General features: G+C 37.5%; 7 protein-coding genes across 7 annotated transcripts; 2 read left to right on the forward strand and 5 right to left on the reverse strand.

Moving 5' to 3' along the window:
• Positions 1-153: 153 nt before the first annotated feature.
• On the reverse strand, positions 154-1,434 carry FDP41_002188 (uncharacterized protein; the record flags this gene model as incomplete). Its single annotated transcript, XM_044705355.1, has 1 exon — positions 154-1,434. The coding sequence occupies one exon, from the start codon at positions 1,432-1,434 to the stop codon at positions 154-156; it is 1,281 nt and encodes a 426-aa protein (XP_044563831.1).
• A 25-nt stretch (positions 1,435-1,459) lies between these two features.
• Positions 1,460-2,311, reverse strand: FDP41_002189 (uncharacterized protein; the record flags this gene model as incomplete). Its single annotated transcript, XM_044705356.1, has 1 exon — positions 1,460-2,311. One exon carries the CDS (start codon positions 2,309-2,311, stop codon positions 1,460-1,462), a length of 852 nt encoding a protein of 283 aa, XP_044563832.1.
• A 1,350-nt stretch (positions 2,312-3,661) lies between these two features.
• FDP41_002190 (uncharacterized protein) lies at positions 3,662-7,277 on the reverse strand (the record flags this gene model as incomplete). Its single annotated transcript, XM_044705358.1, has 5 exons — positions 3,662-4,701; positions 4,829-5,925; positions 5,984-6,243; positions 6,299-6,737; positions 6,817-7,277. 5 exons carry the CDS (start codon positions 7,275-7,277, stop codon positions 3,662-3,664), a joined length of 3,297 nt encoding a protein of 1,098 aa, XP_044563833.1.
• Positions 7,278-7,460: 183 nt separating this feature from the next.
• On the reverse strand, positions 7,461-11,715 carry FDP41_002191 (uncharacterized protein; the record flags this gene model as incomplete). Its single annotated transcript, XM_044705359.1, has 2 exons — positions 7,461-10,197; positions 10,286-11,715. 2 exons carry the CDS (start codon positions 11,713-11,715, stop codon positions 7,461-7,463), a joined length of 4,167 nt encoding a protein of 1,388 aa, XP_044563834.1.
• A 433-nt stretch (positions 11,716-12,148) lies between these two features.
• Positions 12,149-14,002, forward strand: FDP41_002192 (uncharacterized protein; the record flags this gene model as incomplete). The annotated part of the gene is made up of 3 exons (XM_044705360.1): positions 12,149-12,856; positions 12,935-13,471; positions 13,541-14,002. The coding sequence occupies 3 exons, from the start codon at positions 12,149-12,151 to the stop codon at positions 14,000-14,002; spliced, it is 1,707 nt and encodes a 568-aa protein (XP_044563835.1).
• Positions 14,003-14,238: 236 nt separating this feature from the next.
• On the forward strand, positions 14,239-15,789 carry FDP41_002193 (uncharacterized protein; the record flags this gene model as incomplete). Its single annotated transcript, XM_044705361.1, has 1 exon — positions 14,239-15,789. One exon carries the CDS (start codon positions 14,239-14,241, stop codon positions 15,787-15,789), a length of 1,551 nt encoding a protein of 516 aa, XP_044563836.1.
• A 147-nt stretch (positions 15,790-15,936) lies between these two features.
• FDP41_002194 (uncharacterized protein) lies at positions 15,937-17,949 on the reverse strand (the record flags this gene model as incomplete). The annotated part of the gene is made up of 1 exon (XM_044705362.1): positions 15,937-17,949. One exon carries the CDS (start codon positions 17,947-17,949, stop codon positions 15,937-15,939), a length of 2,013 nt encoding a protein of 670 aa, XP_044563837.1.
• Positions 17,950-19,313: the final 1,364 nt, after the last annotated feature.

Raw genomic sequence — 19,313 nt, forward strand, 5'->3', positions numbered from 1 at the left:
ATTGTACGAAAACGTTCGATTTGGCACCAAATCCATTATAAGGAATGACCGTAGATTTGTGTTGGTGTGATCGACACTGAGGGAGTGAGGTTCTGGCTCTCTTCAGAAACAATTAAGGCAATTTGGCCAATTGGAGCTGACGCAAGGGTTCATTCACTGATTTTGGTTGTGAGGTTGTTGTGGATAATGAGGAGGAGGAGGAGAATGGACATGAGCAGCTGTCGTGGTAGAGGTGCTGGTGGTGGTGTGGTTATTGACATGAGGAGGATGATGAAAATAATGTTGTGAATAGTAATCTAAAATGTTGGTAAACACTTGTTTCAAATAATCCACCACAAAGGGTTTGTAAATGACATGATCGAAACCATTCGATTTGAGCACTTGTTCACTTTCAAAGTTGTTGGCAGTGACTGCAATGATTGGAACTCGCGTGTGAGTTTGTTTCTCTAAATTTCGAATCATTTCACACGCTTCTCGTCCACTCAGAATGGGCATGTAACAATCCAACAAGACGAGTTGATATGCTTTTTGTTTGAACTTTTCAAAACATTCCATTCCATCATTGGAAGTGTCAATATCTTTGAATCCAATGATTTGCAACATTTTCATCAATACTTTTCGATTCACTGCATTATCATCCGCCAACAACACTGAGAATTTGCTAAAGTCAAAATAGCTTGTGGTCGATGTCGATGTCGTGGTTGTTGTTTCGGAACTTTTGTTTGCAGCCACCAGAGAGGATTCTTCTCCGTTTTCATTGTTCTTCGTTGGTGCAGCAAAATGTGACGACGACGACGATGAGGACGAACAGGAATCGGACACTGCATTCGAAGTATTTGACAACACCTCTGCATTTGGTCGTTGTGTGTTGGTCGACACAAAACTCATAAATTCCACCAATTCACTGGATCGAACAGGTTTTGCAAGGTATTTGATGTCAAAGAATTCTCGTTCTGCTCCTCGAAAGGTGGTGGGCACAAGAATGACATTGTCTTGATGTCCAAGTATGGTTGCCTTCTCATTCAAGAGTACCTTAAAATGTTCTTCCGAACAAAAGATGATTGTTTTCAAATTTGAGGATGAAAGTGACAGGATGGACATTTCTTCCAAACTTGAAAAAGTTTCCAACTTTTTAAGATGTTTGAATAATAAAAGGTAATCGGACAATACATTCCTAAAGCATTCATCTCGATCAATAATGATGGCATTAAATTCGACACCTTCTCCTTGAAGAATCTCTGAAATGGCTTCTGACATGTCATTGGTGGTGTTTTGTAAAGGTAAAATAATGGTGACTTTGGTTCCAACATTTAGAGCACTTTCGACATGAATTTTTCCATTCATCTTGTCAATCAATAACTTGGTAATGCACAAACCAAGTCCATTTCTACTCGTGTTGAGAATGAGACTACTTCCTCCATCGTTGAATTTCATATTTTCTGATTGTTTGAGATATTGTTCAAATCCAAGTGAAATTATGATCATCACTTTTTTGTTCAACAATTCGATAAGGTTGGAACAAATTGTCAATTTCTTGTGGTGAAATTCCACAGCCTGTGTCAATAAACTCTAGTTTGACAAATGTGAATGGTGAACTTGTTGAATTCGACAAGCCTTGACACATGTTAAAAATGTTCTCTTCTCTCTCATAAAAATCTTTCAAATCTTGTTCGTTTGCTAAATTACAATTCACTCGCACATAACCATGTTTGGTATATTTCACTGCATTGGAAATAATGTTCATAATGACTTGAATCAATCGTACAGAGTCACCTTTGAAAAATTGAGGAACTTGTGCCACATTAAAAAACGAATGAAGAGAAATGTTTTTCTCATGAGCCAATTGAGCAAAGACACCCACCAGAGAGTCCAACAAGAACTTCAAATTAAAGACTTCACTCTTAGGTTTGATCTTTCCCATCTCGAGAGAACTCATTTGTAACGACGATGAAAGAATATGAAGAAGAAGAGATGCATTTTCATTAATATCTCCAATGATTTCACTAATGGCAGAATTGTTAAAGAAACAGTGTTTACAGGCACCACTACATGTCTCACCCTCAAAATGATGATTCAAAATTTGTAAACTTCCCATAATGCAATGCAGTGGATTTCTCGCTTCATGACTCAAATTGGCAATAAATTTCGTTTTTTCACTATTTTTCACACGAGCTTGTGTTGCGTCTACTTGTTGTCGAGTATATTCGAGATTGGCTGATATGAGAGCATTGGAAAATAAATAGGCACCCACGAGAACTCCATATTGTAAAACAAAGACCTCAAACACTCGGTAACAAAAGGCAGTTTTCATTCTCTCCCATTTCATGTCTCTCCAACAGGTACGAACAGAAAAGGGATACACACGAACACAATACCACAAGTCCACCACAGAGGGCCATCAGAGAGAGTCTGAAAAAGATGTGACGCGAGAGAAGTAAAATCTTAAAGGTCGATACGAGATGATAAGGAAATAGAGGTCCATAATACATTTGAACGAAAAACATGGTCATAACCATCAATGCGACTCGTACCACATTGGAATAAATTAATCCTTTCAGTGTCGAGATTTTGAGAGAGCCAAGCATGGCCTGACACACTAATTCTAAATGGAAATTACCAAAAAAGTAGAACATGGTCGTTCGGTGTCGTGAGAGCCACAAGTTGAGGAAGGACACAAAGCACCAAAAACCATGAATTGTCATTGCCTCGTTTCTTTAACACATGATTCAAGAATTCCTTATCAATACAGAGAGGAGTAACATTTTGTTGAAAGGAATGTTGATTCATCATGATGGTCTTTTGAGAGTTTTCACTTTGGCCAATATTCGGCGAAGAAGAAGATCTTTTCTTAACCGACTTTTGTTTGGATGAATGAGGATGATTGCGTGGTGAAGTGATTGCTAATGATTTTGTGCTTGTTGAAACATCATCATGCGAGTCATGACATTGATTCTGACCACCGCTTCGACAACTGAAATGACAGTTGTTGCGATTTGGTGAAGAAGGTATACTATTACTAATGTCATTTGAGTTTGTTGTACAGTCATGACCATTCGTTGTTTGATGGATGTTGTTGACAACTTTCATAGTCCAAGTGATTGTTGGTTTTCATGTAATTGGACATGAGTGGTAGCGAAGAGGGTGTTGTCACGAGAAGAGGATTGATCAGTTGGGAGATTCTTTTTTGTGGTGGTGGTCGTAAAAAGAATTGTTATATTCCGAATCAAAATTGGTGGTGTTCGGTGGGTCGATTTGTTGCGGAACTGCCGACCCATACTGAAAGGAAATCAAGAACAAGTTGAACCCATCATCTTCGACCGAATGTGACAATTGTGTACGGTTTGTACAGATTTACGTTGAACGGTATGGACACCGGTCTTCCTGATTTCATTGGAATGGAATGTGCGATGGAGTCCTGTTTTGCAGGTAACGATCATCCCTTGACCATTCAGGTCAAGTAATGCGCATTGACTTGTTTAAAGCTCACATGAAGAGGAAAGAAGGTTGCTCTTTCTGATATCCAAGCATGCTTGATTTGTTGTCAACAATTTGTGAGATCAGATTGTTGTGGTCTGTTGCTGGGTTGTTGAAAATAGTAGTGTGAAGTCTAAGGATTTAATAAACACAAAATGATATCATCTTAGGATCTTCAAACATGTTTTTACTTTCTTTTCAGAGAGGACTGACTGGAATGTTGTTGATTATTGTGATGATGTTGATTGTGGTGATGATGGTGATGATGCACCAAATGCAAGGAAGGAATATTGTTTGTTGAGTTGGTAGTGGTGTTAGAAATAAACCGCTCTTGATTTTGCATCCATTGTCGATTAATTCGAATGATCAACGCTGGAGAAACATCTTGCCAATCTTGATCTTCCTTGAAATGTGAAATGATTTTTTCCCAATTATTGGCTCCAAATGAAATAATCTTTGAAATTATTGGTTTTAAAGGTTGACTGTTTCGATAAGGATTTGCCCATTTGAGAACTGACACAAAGTTATCCACGCACAGATTAGCATCGAGTGAGGAGAGACAATAATCTTGAAGGTTTTTCATTTGGAATTTCCATGCAATTTCCATAATAGGAACCAGTAATTGAGTGATTTGTGAGGATTGATCCAAGGCATCATACATGTACTTGATAGTGCATTCTAGGGCTTCAATTCTAATGGCTTGCTCTTTCTCATTATTATTATTATTGATTTGATCTGAAGAACAAGTGGCGTCATACATGTCCATAGTCATGGGATAGCCGCTCGAACGAGGGGAAGTAGCTTGTTCCTCCCTTTCGATTCGATGAGCCAAGTAAGCACTCGCGCAACTAAGGATGGTTTTGTGAGCTTTGATTTTCTTCGTATGTGCCTTATCGAGAAAGAGAATAATGTCACCAAAAGGATCATCATAGAGATGTTGTAAAGGATTACAAATATCAATTCCAACACGGGATTGTCTTCTTCTTTCCTCATTCCATGTGATGGTATTCGATCGCTTATTCCACTCTGGTACTTGCTTGAGGAAAAGTTCGAATCGAATGTCACTTGTGATGGCCTCAATTTCGTCAGTTTTTGCAACTGAGTTTTCAAGCAACTTTTCGTTCAATTCATGAAGTATGGCATAACATTTGGCTCTACATGTCGTTAGGACGCCTTTGTCCTTGTTGTTACATTGTTCCAATTTCATTTCAATAATTTCCAAAATGTCTAAAATGTTGTTATATTTGAGTGTTTTCCTCAAAACGCTCATAGAGCTTTTTTCGTAATTGGACAACCGTCTCATCAACAGAATTGTAGTCATGAAGCCATCTCAAAAGTTTAACAACTGCCTTACAATCCATCTCTCTAACGAAAGCAATCTCAGATCGGTCATAACACGTGTTAATCATTCGTTGCATGTATAATTGGTCATTTGCATCAAGCTTTCCCATAAATTCAGAATTTTTAAGCATGGACTCTAAGAAGGGTGAGACCAGTCGAACAAGTGGCATGAAGGCATACATGTTGGTTTGGAACACTCGATCTCTAGCAGCATGGTTTTGCTTCAATTGCTTAAAAATGGAGAATTTTGGTTTGCTATCGTCACCAGTGAAGAGAATGGTTGAATAGGGTCCACTGGTGGCATTGATTGGAATATTGGTGTCATTGATCAAGGTGACCTTTGTGGGTGTGCTTACATAAATTGCTTCTTCATCGTCTGGCAATCCTAATTGGCCTAGCTCATTGCTTCCACATTGATAGATGTCATATCGATGAGTTAAAAAGGTGGTATGTTTGTATCCACAACGAATTCGATCAACATAGTCCAAACCAGCTTCCATGATCACCAATTTTGTGGGTGTGTAAATGTTTCTAGTTGTGGTTAATTTTCGTTCTGTTGTTGATGCAAATGGCAATCCGCATTGTCCTTCATTATTACATCCAAAAACAAAAATGTCAAAGTGTTTGTTCATAATGACCGAATGATAGAGGCCACATTTGATTTTCTTGACACTTCCAAGTAAAGATTTGTTTCCGCTTGGCAATTCTGGAATACCGTTTTGGTTCTTCGCGTTCTTGGATTGATCAATGGCTGTCTTATTGTTCTGTTTGCTTGTTACAGAACTAGTCGATGTGGTGGCCTCTGGATCATTCTTGGTGGTTGCATCGGAATTTGAGGCATTTTGTTTGTTGAATTCTGTCACATCGCTATCTGTCTGACATACCAACACTGGACTTTGTTTAAAATGTACCTGAGGATTAGAAATGCCAAGTTGCCCGAATTGATTTGATCCTGTGGCGTAAAGGTCTCCTGTCGTAGTTAGAAACAAGGAATGTTCAGCTCCACAAGCAGCTTTTCTAATTTCAAAATCATTCAATTCCTGAATTAATTGAATGTACGGCTCATTTCTGGATCTGGTACCAAGACCTAATTGCCCCATTTCATTCAATCTACAAAAATTTGTAAAAGTTTAAAAAAAACAACTTTTAAAATGTTATCAGTACGTACCCACAAGCATAAACATGACCGTCTTCTGTGATGAATATGGAGTGAGTCCTTCCAACAGCTACTTTGGAAATGCCAGATAATTCAACAGTTGCTGAGGGAGTTGTGGTGTTGGTGGCATTAAATCCACTCGCACCATTGTTGTGTGATGCAGCAACGATAGCAGTTGCCGTACCAGCTGGTGGAGGAGTGGTCATCGTTAAAGGAACAGGTTCAAAGAAAATGTTTGCATTATTTTCTAATGAAGCTGAAATTGGTTTGCCCTATCAAAGATATATCAATATGGATGAAACACTTGAAATCAATCACAACACTTACTAATTGTCCAGAAATATTCGATCCTGTACCGTACACTCTTCCATCTCGCATCAAGAAAATGGTAAATTCAGCACCACAATATACATTTGCGATTTGACCTTCTCCGTACTCGGAATTTGACGAAGAAGAGGATGTGGACTTTTGCAGTAGTTCCTCAGAGTCATCCAATTGAACGGTAGAAGCAGCGCTGGAGCCTGAAGTGTCTTCTTGACCACCAGCAACACTTAATGAGCTGCTTCTTGACAAACTCAATACCTCCATTTCATCAAAAGCAGTGAGCCTTGCTGGTGTTTTGACGTGATGTATATCTTTTGCAAGTCCAATTTGACCATTGGTGTTAGAACCCAACACAAATACCTGATTTTTCTGTGTGAGGAAAACTGTAAAGTCTTGTCCACACTTGATTCGTTTGATTTTGTCGTCTTGCGAGAGAAAACAGCTGCTAACGATTGAAGATGATTTTGGTTTTTCCAAGGACTTTTGAGAAGAACCTCTCTTCACACCGCAGCTCATTTCACAAAACGAATCTCTTTTCATTATCCATCGTTCCTAATTGATAATGATCATTACAACCAGTGACATAGACTGAGTTGGGTGAAAGCTTCAATCGTTGAGGGAGGTGATTTTCTAAGGTTGTTGCTGTGACACCATTTAGATTGGGCATCATGGATGGAATTGAAAGGGAGGACGAAAAACTATCAATGATCGTTCCACCATTATTCCGTTTGGATCCTTCCTCCACTTCGGACATCATATCCCTCGAGGAAGAACGAGAATGTTTATGAAGACCACCACTGTGATGATGATGATGATGTGAGTGATCAACCGAATGTTGTTGTTGTTGTTGATCGTTCGAATTCAACAAATCCCGATTATTGATCTTTTGCGAGGAATGACTAGTGTGCATACTCGACATATTTGCTGGTGATAATTGTGTGGAGTGATTGTTATTGTGGTTGTTCTTACCACTAGCCAACATCTTTTTTTGAAATTTTTGTTTGAGACGCAAAATTGTTTCATGGTCCAAATTAGGTGTTCATTCAATTTCTCCCTTATTGTCAGAGGTAGAGACAATTCTGTCGCAATTTGGTGAGTGGGTGATGAGTTTAAAAAAGTAAAAAAATATAAACATATTTCTTCAAATGTGCAATATAGAGTTCATTCACAAAATTTCAAACGGAGAATTGGTAGAAGATGTCAAGTAGGTGGTGTTGTGGTTGAATGGAGATGTCAATAAGGAAAAGTGAGAAAAGCACATTTGAATATAGCGATAGAAAAAGTTCATGCTTCCGTTCCGTGGAATGAGAGGAAGGAAATCATCTGGCGTGCATGAATGAGCTAAAAGTTTCAAAATTCTATCGAGAAGTGAATACAAAAACATAGGTGACACAGAATGAGAAGCATCATGATTGGCTTGTTCATGCCCTCTCAAATGTGAAAAGATCAAATCCAAAACATCTTTCCAATCATTGAGAGTGCTACAGCGACTTTCAATGAATCCAAATAATACACCAAGAGCATCATCTTCTTGTTTTCCGTGACCCAATAGGATCAATAACCGTTCAATGGCTTGTTTAAATTGCTTGGAGCCCATCATGCAAAGTAATTTTAAATTATCGAAGCCAATAAATTTCCCTTCATGGATCTGAATGACTTCAACAAATTGAGAAAATATTTCAGTTCTATTGGTCGACAGGAATTGAGAAAAATAGCAGATTAATCCTTGTGCATTTTGCAAGATGTGAACTAATAGGAATAAGGGATCATTTTCAGTGATGGAAAGTAAAGTGCTTTCATAAATGGAAAGTTCGTCCAAAATATTCAGAATTTCACTATACTTCTCTGATAAGATGTCTTTCGACTCGGAGAGAATACTCAACTCTGTTTGATTTCTGTTAAATTCGTAATTCACAAATTTTCGAAGCCAATCTAGATTTTCTCTAAACGGTATTAACGAGTAATGAAGGAATGAGCAATATTGTCTCAATTCATTCAGATTCTCCATGTAAGAGAATAAATTTTGGGTTTGAGGTTGCAACCTTTCACCCGAATCACTAATGACTATTGGGGACTGAGTGGAAGAGGTCATGGTTGGCGAGTGCAACTCCAACACTTTCTTCTTGGTTTCATTGACCAAACCGTTGATATTTGTTTCTTTCAGAAGAGAGGTAATATGTACGAGCTCTTCTACAAAAACTTGCATGAGTTTGATTCCAATCTCTTTAAGCATGGATTCATTGGATAGGTCACTGGAAATTAAACATGTGGAAAGATACGTTTGTTGCATAAGAAGAGAAGTTAAGGGCGTCTCTACATGGTCAAAAATTTGCGAATTATCTTCTTTCAGTAAGTCCAATACTTGGTTATTGCTTAAAGGGCACGAATTGCTTGCTGTTAGTCGATTTATGGATTCAACAAGACACCAAGGGAAATACTTTCTGAACACAATGGCCAACTTGGAATATTTTTCAACGGTGGCATTTGGTAACAGCAATGATGGATTTAAAACTATAAATTCTACAAGAATATGGCTTTCCACGGACTTGAAAATTGCAACAGCTTTTTCCTCGTTACCAGTTTGCAGATGAAGTAATGCGAGTACCATGGCGTCCTTAGGCATAATTTCAAACCAGGACAGGACTTGTTCATTTTGTTGTGGATATATATCATTCTTTTCAATCGAGTGTTCTTCAAATCGTGACAATGTTAATTGTTGAGCTTTCACATATTCTAAATTAATTTCTTCCAATAGAGCTAGAGCATGATTCTTTGAGTAAGGGAAACTGTTAGCCAATATCACAGTAGATAACGTGTGAGGAATTCGTTGTTTGTAAATAGTAAGAATTTGATTTCCTAAATCTTCTGAAAGGTTGTCTAATGACCAGTGATTCTCCTTATCAAACAAAATATGCTCTAAAAATAACAGCAATGATTCTTCTCTCACAGAAAGTTTGTTGAAAATATCTGCCATAGGTTTGTCACTATTTGCATATGCATAAGCAGCCAAATCAGTATTTTCCATGGCCACATAAGCATCCCCTTGAAGGCCAAAGGATCTTTTCAAAAGCGTCGTATAATTTTGAAGCTCAATTTTTGTCTTTAACAAGGTGATAGTATCAACATCGATAGACCTTTCTAATTTCTTTTCCTTGGATAATAATTCAAAATATTTGGATTGTAAAAGACTGTGCGATTCTTTTAGCAGTTTCATGTAGGTTGATTTGTCACTTTTTTGAAACATCATTGCATGCTCAAGCATATCTTCATAAATGTCACTCAACTCCACTGCATTAAGCATGTAAATATTATATGAAAAATCCTCGACTGGAGGCAATGAAGAGGAACTATCTTCTCTTTTTTTCCTTGCATTGAAAATTGGAAACAGTCTTCCACTTCTTGAGGAATCTTTGGAGGGCGAAGCATTTCGATTCACCTTCTCAACGCTTCTCATATCTGATATGAGCACAGTCTTATCTGTTTGTTGGTTGTAGTAGGCTGCAATGGAAACATTCTCGTTGCTACTTATCTTGGAGATGAGAACGACATGGTTATTAGTTGCTGAAACGCTCTTCAATCCAATAAACGGATGAAAACGAAGCAAGCACCCATTACTACCTCCCAAGACACTCCACACCTCCAAACCTACTGGAGTAATGGCATAGAGAAATAGAGAATTTACAGCACTCATTAGACATTCTCCGGTATATTCGAATTCGCAAAGCAGTGATTGAGGACTTGACAAACTGTAAACGTATCCACATGTTGATGTGCTTAATATGCACTTCATTCCTGTGTTTTGGTTGAAATCTTTCTTTTGTGAAATGTTTTGAAGAAAATGAATGGAACGAGGACTTTCATCAGATGTAAAATGTTTGTGAAGCAGATTTACACAAATATCACTGTGATTGAATGAAATGCATGTTTGGTAGGAGATGTAGTTGTTTAAATATAGTTTCAATAAATGTTAATAATATTTCTTGTACTTACATATAATTATGATTCGCAAATGCAGGATGATCCACTGTTGGAGTTTGCCCAAATATATCATAAGCAATGTTGGTTGCAGATTGTTGAGTACCCTTCTTCGTACTGGTCTTGTCACTCACACGAACAGACTCACTATAGCTCTGAGTGGCAGGAGAAGGTAATAAATCTTTGGTTCCCATATCGAATCGTATTTGAATTTCATCAATAGATTCATGAAGCTGACTTACGCCCCAGTACATGGCCATTCCTTTGTTGAGAGGATTTAATGATTGGTGACGTGTAATAATTCCTCCTTGTGATATTTGTGATTGTGGGCTCTCAGCATTTGTCCCAACAATTTGTTCTTGGACATGAGCTTGAATTCTCTTTTGAATTTCCTTAAAGCGTGAGGTTTTCTTTTTCTGAGTCTCGCTATGATCTGAGGTGTTGGGAGAGACACTACCTCCTATATTTACAGAATTAGGTTGTGCTGCATCTGTCTCTTCTCCGTTAGTACTTCCTCCATTATTTACATTGATATCATCATCTTGAGAGTTTTCCAACAGTGTTTTTTCTTGCTCCAGTTCTTTTTGCTTGAGTTCAATGACTCTCACATCTCTGTCTGTACCATATCCAATAAACTGGTTAAATACAGAAATACATTTCACATTCCATGACGTGTGTACTTTTAAGATGCAAATTGGGGTATCATTGTTATTGGTAAATTTCCACAGTGAAATAACATCTTTTGCACATGTCAACAATTGATTACTATAGGTGCAAACAGAAATTAATAACTCGCTATTTGAAGCAGTACCTGAAGTCGCTGCTTGAGTTAATGTTGTGGTCGTGGTTGTGCTATTGGTAGAGACAAAATTTTGAATCGGAAGTGAAAATGGATAAATGATGGTCTTTCGCTCCTTTTTATCGTATTCAAATCGATAAATTCTACAACATTGTTCGACAATTGTTTGTGTGTTTTGATTATAATTACTGGATGTTGCAACAGACGTTGATGAAAAAGATTTTAAAGCATTGGAAAAATCATTTGATAATGCTGGTGATCTTGGTGTGTTTGAAATATTTTGGTTGTTGATCCCACTTCCTCCTCGTTGATGATGAGTGGATGGTGTGGTGGGTGTTGTTGCTTGCTGTTGTTGTTGTCCACCAGCACCACTCCCCATCATAACAGTGGTCAGTCTTCGTTCGACTGTGATGACTCTCCGAATATCTGGCAAGTAATGAATCGCATCCACTTCGGACCACAAAGGCTGAAATTCATACATGCACTGAAATTCCTTTTGAGTGGTCTGAGTAGCATATCCTTTGATAATTCCACTAAAAGCCACCCAAAATAAGCCTTCACTAGCAGCACTGCAAAGAGGTTGACCCAACTCACTCGGACACAAAATATCTTGCGATTGAAAGACTCGAATATTATGAGAATTCATTTTTTTCTTTTAAAGTGAACATTCATAGTGGATCATTGTTGTTTCTTGAAACGAATAAAGATTCCAAAATTATGTAAATTACTCGCTCTTTATTGATGAGAAGCCTGCAATTCAATTGTTGTAAACCTCAGGTCCGACAGTGGTGCCCACTTTTTCACGCTCACGCTTTTCACGGGTATTTAAGGTTAATTTTTCGCTGCGAATATTTTGACGGTCCATTTCACCGACTTAAAACCTCCATTCATGCGCTCATAAACCAATTCGTCTGATTCAAAAGAAAAAAAAGAAGTGCTACTTTTCTGCACCATCACCTCACTCGCTGAGAACGGTTGTTGGATACAACGACGACGACGACGTTTCATCATCAACCCGAACACTCTTCATCAACTTTCAACATCTCTTGGAAACAACAAGAACAACAACATTCATCACGATGGTTTTCACGAAAGGAGATCGTATCAAAATACGAGTATTGAGTGGACACTTCATTGCCAAGCTTGATGAGTTGCTCATGACAACAGTTGCTGATGCTTCAACGAGTGCCACTCTGAACACACCAGCCTCACCTCGTACCAATAATTCCAACCATAATTTCCATCATTTATCAACAACAGCAATGTTGGATCATTTATCATCGGAATTACCTCATGTTTCTTCTCAATCACAGATTCATCCATCTCCCTCTCTCGGATGTTTGGAACGATTGGATCATCGAAAAACCTATGTCATGATACAACAAGCTGGAAGTAGCTCTCAAAAAGGAGAATGTACCAAAAAGCATACAATGAAACGAGTGAAAAGTAGGGGAACGTTTTTAATGAAAAATTTCTGTGAGGACTTGGGGAATGAGAATGTTTCCTCTGTGGTGACCTCTTCGAATCATAGCGAAGAGGACTCCAGTTCGGCCGATGATACAAAATTTTATGCTTTATCTAATCCAAACAGTACAGAAAATTTATATGACATGGAAATGACACGTACCGTCTCTCAATCTCAAATTATAGACGAGCAACATGGTGATGATTTTACAGAATTTCTTTATCAATGGAATCAAGATTTTGTGTTTCCAGAAATCGAATTGACATTGCATCAACTCAAATTTTGGTTTACTCTCATGGAGGCAAGATCTTTCAGAAAGGATGTAAGTATTGCATGAAATTTGCGGGAAACATACTTGTGACGACGTTTTTATGTTATTATTCTGATTTTATCGAAACAGAAAAAGCTTGCAGAAGGATCTCTCTTAATTGATGGTGACGACTTGCTAGCTATCAATAACGACAAAACAGTGAAAGTGAATATGAGAACTGTTTCTTCTTCCAAGAAGGGTAAGAATGGAATGACGTCTGTTTCCTCGAGCCAATCTGATTTAGATTCTCATGACGATTCTGATGATGCTGATCATCAATCCGCTGGCTCTCCAAATAGCAATCATAGCTCAACAAATAACACTCCAAATTTCCCGTCACAAGAGGAAGAAAAAATTGTGGGATATTTGGAAGTCATTATTCGAATAGAGAGAGATGAGCATTTTGCTGTTGCACATTTTCTGGAGGATTCTAATTGCCCTGAACGGATTGAACTTTCTCAGTGGAATGCCACAAGTAAGATTAACAGCCAGACTGTTTCTACAGGTTCGCTCAGTGACGTCAATCAGATTCCATCATTAGACATTCATGAACATATCAAGGATTGGGTCAAACATTCTGTAAGCAAAAACTTTACGATTTTCCTCCCTCCACACTGGAAGCCAAAGGTAAGTATTTGTGTGTCTACTTGTTGCATTAACAAATGTTTTAAATCAATTGTATGGTCACACATTCAGAAAATTCAAACTGTAAATAAGAGCTCTCATACACACTACGAAGCTGATTTTTGGTCGGATCGATGTTTAGGATCCGATACAGAACATGTTGAAATTTTATCAATAGTTTACCAAAAAGTCTGTTCAAAAACAGATGAAGATTTTAATTTAACGAAGAGTCTTTATGAAACTATGGTTCTTCATAAATTATCGGCAGAAGCAATGAATGGTGTGACGACCTTGGAAAAAAACCAGGATGTGACATCAAATTTTGGAATTGCATTTGATTCTGTTTCCCGTTATCATTATTCCTTCCTGAAAAGGATTGGATTTGCTCAAGTGGATCATGTGTTATACATTTTCAAACCAAAAGGCCTCAATGTGATGTTGTGTGCAAGCTTGGAGACATCTTTTGGACTCGGTCAAGCTGAACACGATCTGTTGCAATATGCCGCTCAATCTGCCATCATTATTTATCAATAAGATTCATTTATCAAATCCTATAATTTCATCGTGTCCATAAGCAAATCCGATAATTTCATTGTGTTCAACAATGATATGTCCATTAAAGTGATTAATTTATTGTCTCAATATCACAAAAAGGTTCAAGAAAAAAAATGCATTTCTATTTTAAGGAGATGATGCAAAGCCTTTTTGAATCTTCTTCATCCACACACACGTTGTGGGTGGGAATATTTTCAATCATCATCATTCTCGGAATGAGTGGAGTGTATTTATATTTCTCCTACTTGTCGAATACATTCACTTCTCATGATTGGCCAATACATTCTCATCCTCATCGTTACCACCAACACCAACACTTGGAGCAGAAAATTCATGAAGAGGAAGCTTCCTATGAACATGGTTGGATTCAAACAACAACAACAACAACAATACCCACCAATGAACATCAATTACGTACGAATTTATCTACATTATCTTTGCCATTGGATTTGCAAGAGGATCATGATACCTCATCCATTGTTCCGAACCTATCATCATTGAATGATGAAACAAAATTAAACAAAGATGATGATGGAAAAATCGTAATTACTCATCGTGTAATCACTGAAAATGAAATTGTTGAAGATTCTCATCTAAATTCTTATGAAACATTCATTCCATCCAATCAACCATTCGCCATTTCTTCTGTCGATTCTCATCCTCTGAAAACGGAACAACTGCCACAAGAAGGATCACAGACAACACTCAGCGGATCAAGAGTCCACGACCATTTACTCTCGAAACATTCATTCTTGATGGTATGCTCGAAATGTAATTATTTATTTGCAACATTTTTACCTTCGTCGAGAATTCCCGAACAAGAATGCGAGGAATTTCCTGAACGATTTGTAAAACATCCATTTACTTTTGGAGTATTGAAATTAGATAATGACAATAGGAGAAGAAATGTTGCTTTCATGCCACGATTTCATGTGAATACTAGAAACGATTCGCAAATGAAAGACGAACAAGAGGATGAAGACGGCAATGAACAACAAGAGGAAGAAAATGCCATCATTCCAACATTATGTTCCATTGATACGTCACCACTAGAACAAGAATTTATTTGTAAAAAGATTGAAGAAGCTGAACTATCTCAAATGAAAGATCTCACCAAACGAGAACGAGATGCGGGAAAATTATTAAGATTATATTGTAAAAATTGCAATACCAAAGTAGGATCCATTCTCAAAAATCCCCTCAATATTCAAGTAGCTCCAAATTTATCTCTTCCATTTAACACATTTATGGATCAACAAGATTGCTCGATCATTGAGAAGTGTCATTGTCAACCACATGAACATGATGAAACCAAATATGTTAATTCGAATAATATAGTCATTTCTGACCAAGAAGATGAGAAAACATTTCGCAAAACAACTCTAGGAGAGTGGAAATACAGCACTCTGGCAAGTATGCTTTTTGAAATGCCTGAATCTAGAAAGGACTTGAAACCACAAAAACGTAATTTCATGCAGAACAAATTTCATCACAACAACAAGTCTCGATCTACATTTCAAAAGAAATTCACGCAAGACAATAGCGAATACTCTTGGTCAACTAATCAGCAAAAAAAGAAATTGAATTTCAGACAAACACAGAAATCACCGAATACATCCTCTACCCCTTCAGAACAAACGAACAGATCAAATAACGAGCTCCAAAAGAGAAAAAAGGGTCAAAAACGAAAAAATCACCCCAAATCAGATGCTTCAAACATTCAAAACTCTAAAAACAGGAAACAGTCACACAAACACGAGCAGTAATCGTGAAGAAAAAGACAAAAAATGATTGATGTATCCTATTCATGGAAAAGACAACAAACTCGCGAATTCAGCTAGACACATTTCACATCTCGATTTTTCGGCTGAGCTTAATAGTTTACATTTTTATCGACCAGCAAGGATTCAGAATTACTGAATTACAAACTCCTTCAAGACTAATGCAGACCTAATTGTACTCAGAATGAAATAATCTTCGCTAAATGATTTTTGAATACATGACAAATAATCACAAGTTCCTTTTGAAATAATCATCTCATTGCTCATTGTGAGCATTAGTTTTGGAATGACCATTTCAAAATCTTCCAAATTTTTCATTCTAACGACAGACGAGTTGGTAAACGTAGGAATTTTCAATAAATTATAGTGGCTAGGAATCTGCCATTCTAGGTTGTAGATTTGATTTCTAAAATTCATCAGTGTAGGATTGTTTTTCCACTTGAAATTTACAGAAAGAGATTCCAACAAATCGTCAACAAAATTCATATAACTTAGATCTGGATTTTTCTTTCCAGTATTCCATCGAATGATGGTATTTGCAACAACATTCATGGCCGAACCATCAGAATTATTGATGGTTGCAACCACAGGAATGCTTTGAATATTTGAAAAGAGCTCGGAGGAAGCATAAATTAATTTTGGAACGATAATGCTAGAGGAAGGTAAAAATTCTAGGACCCAAAATCCAACCACAGCAAATATCACAAACTCGTTCGATTGTATAAATGCATCTCTAAAATGCAAACTATTTCTGTTAGAAAATATTGGTGATACCATTTGCGCAACTTCGTGCTTTGCATAAAAGGCATTCTTTAAAATTCGAGGTAAAATGAGAAATCGAATTGGTAATTCCGTTCGATCCATAATGTGAAAAGGATTTAAAAAATCTCTCTGATAATTAATAATTGAGGATGAAACTTCACTATTTCCTAAATGGGCAATATCTCCAACTGCTGTAATATTTTCATTAAAGTCCTCAGAATTGGTAAGATAGCCCATTGAATAATTATTGGAATAGCTCACATCACCATCTTCAGTCGTTTGCATTCCCCAACTATTACTGTCCATACTGCTTTGTTGATGATGAGAATTGTGCATGATTGGCGATTTTGTGTAGGAAGAGGAAGGTGTGGAAACCAAATTTTGAGCTCCAACTGGTGACTTGCCATAGTTTTTTTCTTCTTCTTCGTTCAAAAACAAGTCCTCAATTTTTGATTGCATCTCTAAATAGAATGAAATATCATTTCCACTTGAAAAAATCGTGTCTCGCAATGCTACTTCATCTGAAAGAACAATCGAAAAGTATGAAAGAAAATAATCGGGAACGTTTTTCATGGAAGGAAAAATTTGTCTTAGTTTCTCATGGACCACTCGTTGTTGTGGTGTGAATCCATTATTGTCACCAGCACTGTGTGAATCATATCCTGCATTACTAAATGCACTTGAAGAAACGAAATTTGAATCTCTACTCGAAGGTGACGATGTTGTCGACATGGCTCCTCCATTATTACTAATTGGTGACAGGGAATAATTATTCAGTATCGGACTAGCAGGAGCCGATGAAGCCAGCGTATAATTGTACAATAAATAATTATGGTTTTGTGGAGAGGAAGTATTCGTCGTACTCAAAAGTAGTGATAAAGGTGGTGGTTGGCTAGAAGTCTTTCGGTGATGACCACGGTAAGGAGGTAATATGCCCACTGATTGACTCGATGCAACACTAGTTGATGATTGGGTATTTCCGCTCGGCTCTTCCACAATGACTTTCGGGTTATTATTATTCAACAACAATCCATTCTCCTGGTTTCCAGCATTATTCCGAGAGGATGGCGTCGATGGTGTTGTCGTTGTTGATGGTTTGTTGTTACTCGTATTCTTTCGGTATGAATTTGAATTTGTACTGTTACTCCGTTTCCGTAACTTGAGAAAGTCTGCTGCATTCTCCTGAGTGTGGTTGGATTCCGAAATGATCCTCATTCCAAAGAGATGATGAGAAGAAGGAGAGGAGGAAGAAGAACTATATATGGCCGCATCCACACGCTGCTGCTGCTGCTGCTGATGAGAACCAGTGGTAGTAGTGTTGCCATCAACGGCACCACTCTCATTCCGAGATGAGGAGAAACGATGAGCCAGTTGATTTCCCATTTTTTTTGGCGCTTGCTTTTAAAAGACATGTAGGAGCGAAATTCTTCTAAAAAAGGATGATGGGTGTTCCTGGATGGACAGAGGTCATCTCTCTGTTCTGTTTGCGATTTCATCTCTTTTTTTGTTACCTTAATGATCTAGTAGTAAGGCCAACAACAAGAAGATTGCGAAAATTATCAAATTCGAATGAATCTGGAAGAAGATTCTTTCGAGTGAGTGGACTCCCATTGGACATGTTAACACCACCTCGTCATCAATGTAGATTGGTTGAAATTTTACCATCCATTATGGCATTGGTTGTCATACGATTGGAAAAAAGCACGGGTGGACAACTCGAGCGTATTTTTTCGTGAACACCTCAAGCTACGAGAAAACTTTTCGCTGGGAATTTTAATAACACAACGATCATAGGATGATTTTATGATGGTTTCAATCCATCAAAACCTGCCAATGCAATTGGTTGTTTCTGACACATAAAGGAAACACCACATCACTATTGGTGCGTCAATATGTTGAATTGGCATTACAAGAGCCATGGTAGCTACTTCTTAAAAATTTGTCACGTCCATGGAGGACTGGAATTGTGACTGAGTTGAAGACAACCATTCCCGCTCATCACAATCACATGATCGACACCATCTCTCTCAAACAGTCATTACATACTTTCAAGCCACAATCCTTGCATGGAGTTAGTGATAAACAAGGCTTGTGGCATGAATTGCACAGCAATGTTGGCATGTTTGGATGGCAGATCTTACAAAGGCTATCATAGTAACATTTGCAACATGTTGAATTTTGACATTGAAGGCATTTAGAAACGGCATTGGTTAGTCTGTGACAACATTTGCAATGATAAACTATGAATATCGAACATCGTTGACATTCTCCATTGTAAGAACATCGCTCACAAACAATATCAGAACAACAGGAACACAATATTAGTTCCGTGTAGTTGGAACAAACTTGGCACTGTCTCCGTTTGCAAATTTCTGAATTGCACCCACAAGTTGCATCACATATTCTTCCAATCTTGGCACAATTACAATTCAAACAATTTCCTTTTTTACATCTACATCCAACTTTCTTCTTTGCTTTGTGTTCATCATCATTATTGTCATTAATTTTCTCTCTTTTCCTTTTAAGTTGGTTGGTATTGAAGCACTCGATAGCTTTCAATGCATCGTCGAGATTACCATAAAACTTGATCAAAATATTAAGCAATCCAATAGCATCATAAAATGCACAATGTGAATTGTTGACATTTCCTAAATTAAAGTGTTCAATTAATACATCCTCAGCAAAAACTGGTTTAGATTTCCCTTTCTTTGTCATTTTCCGAGGAAGACAATTGTTGTAAAGTCGAT

The sequence above is a fragment of the Naegleria fowleri genome (genome assembly GCF_008403515.1).
Source record: "Naegleria fowleri strain ATCC 30894 chromosome Unknown tig28, whole genome shotgun sequence".
NCBI lineage: Eukaryota > Heterolobosea > Eutetramitea > Acrasida > Naegleriidae > Naegleria > Naegleria fowleri.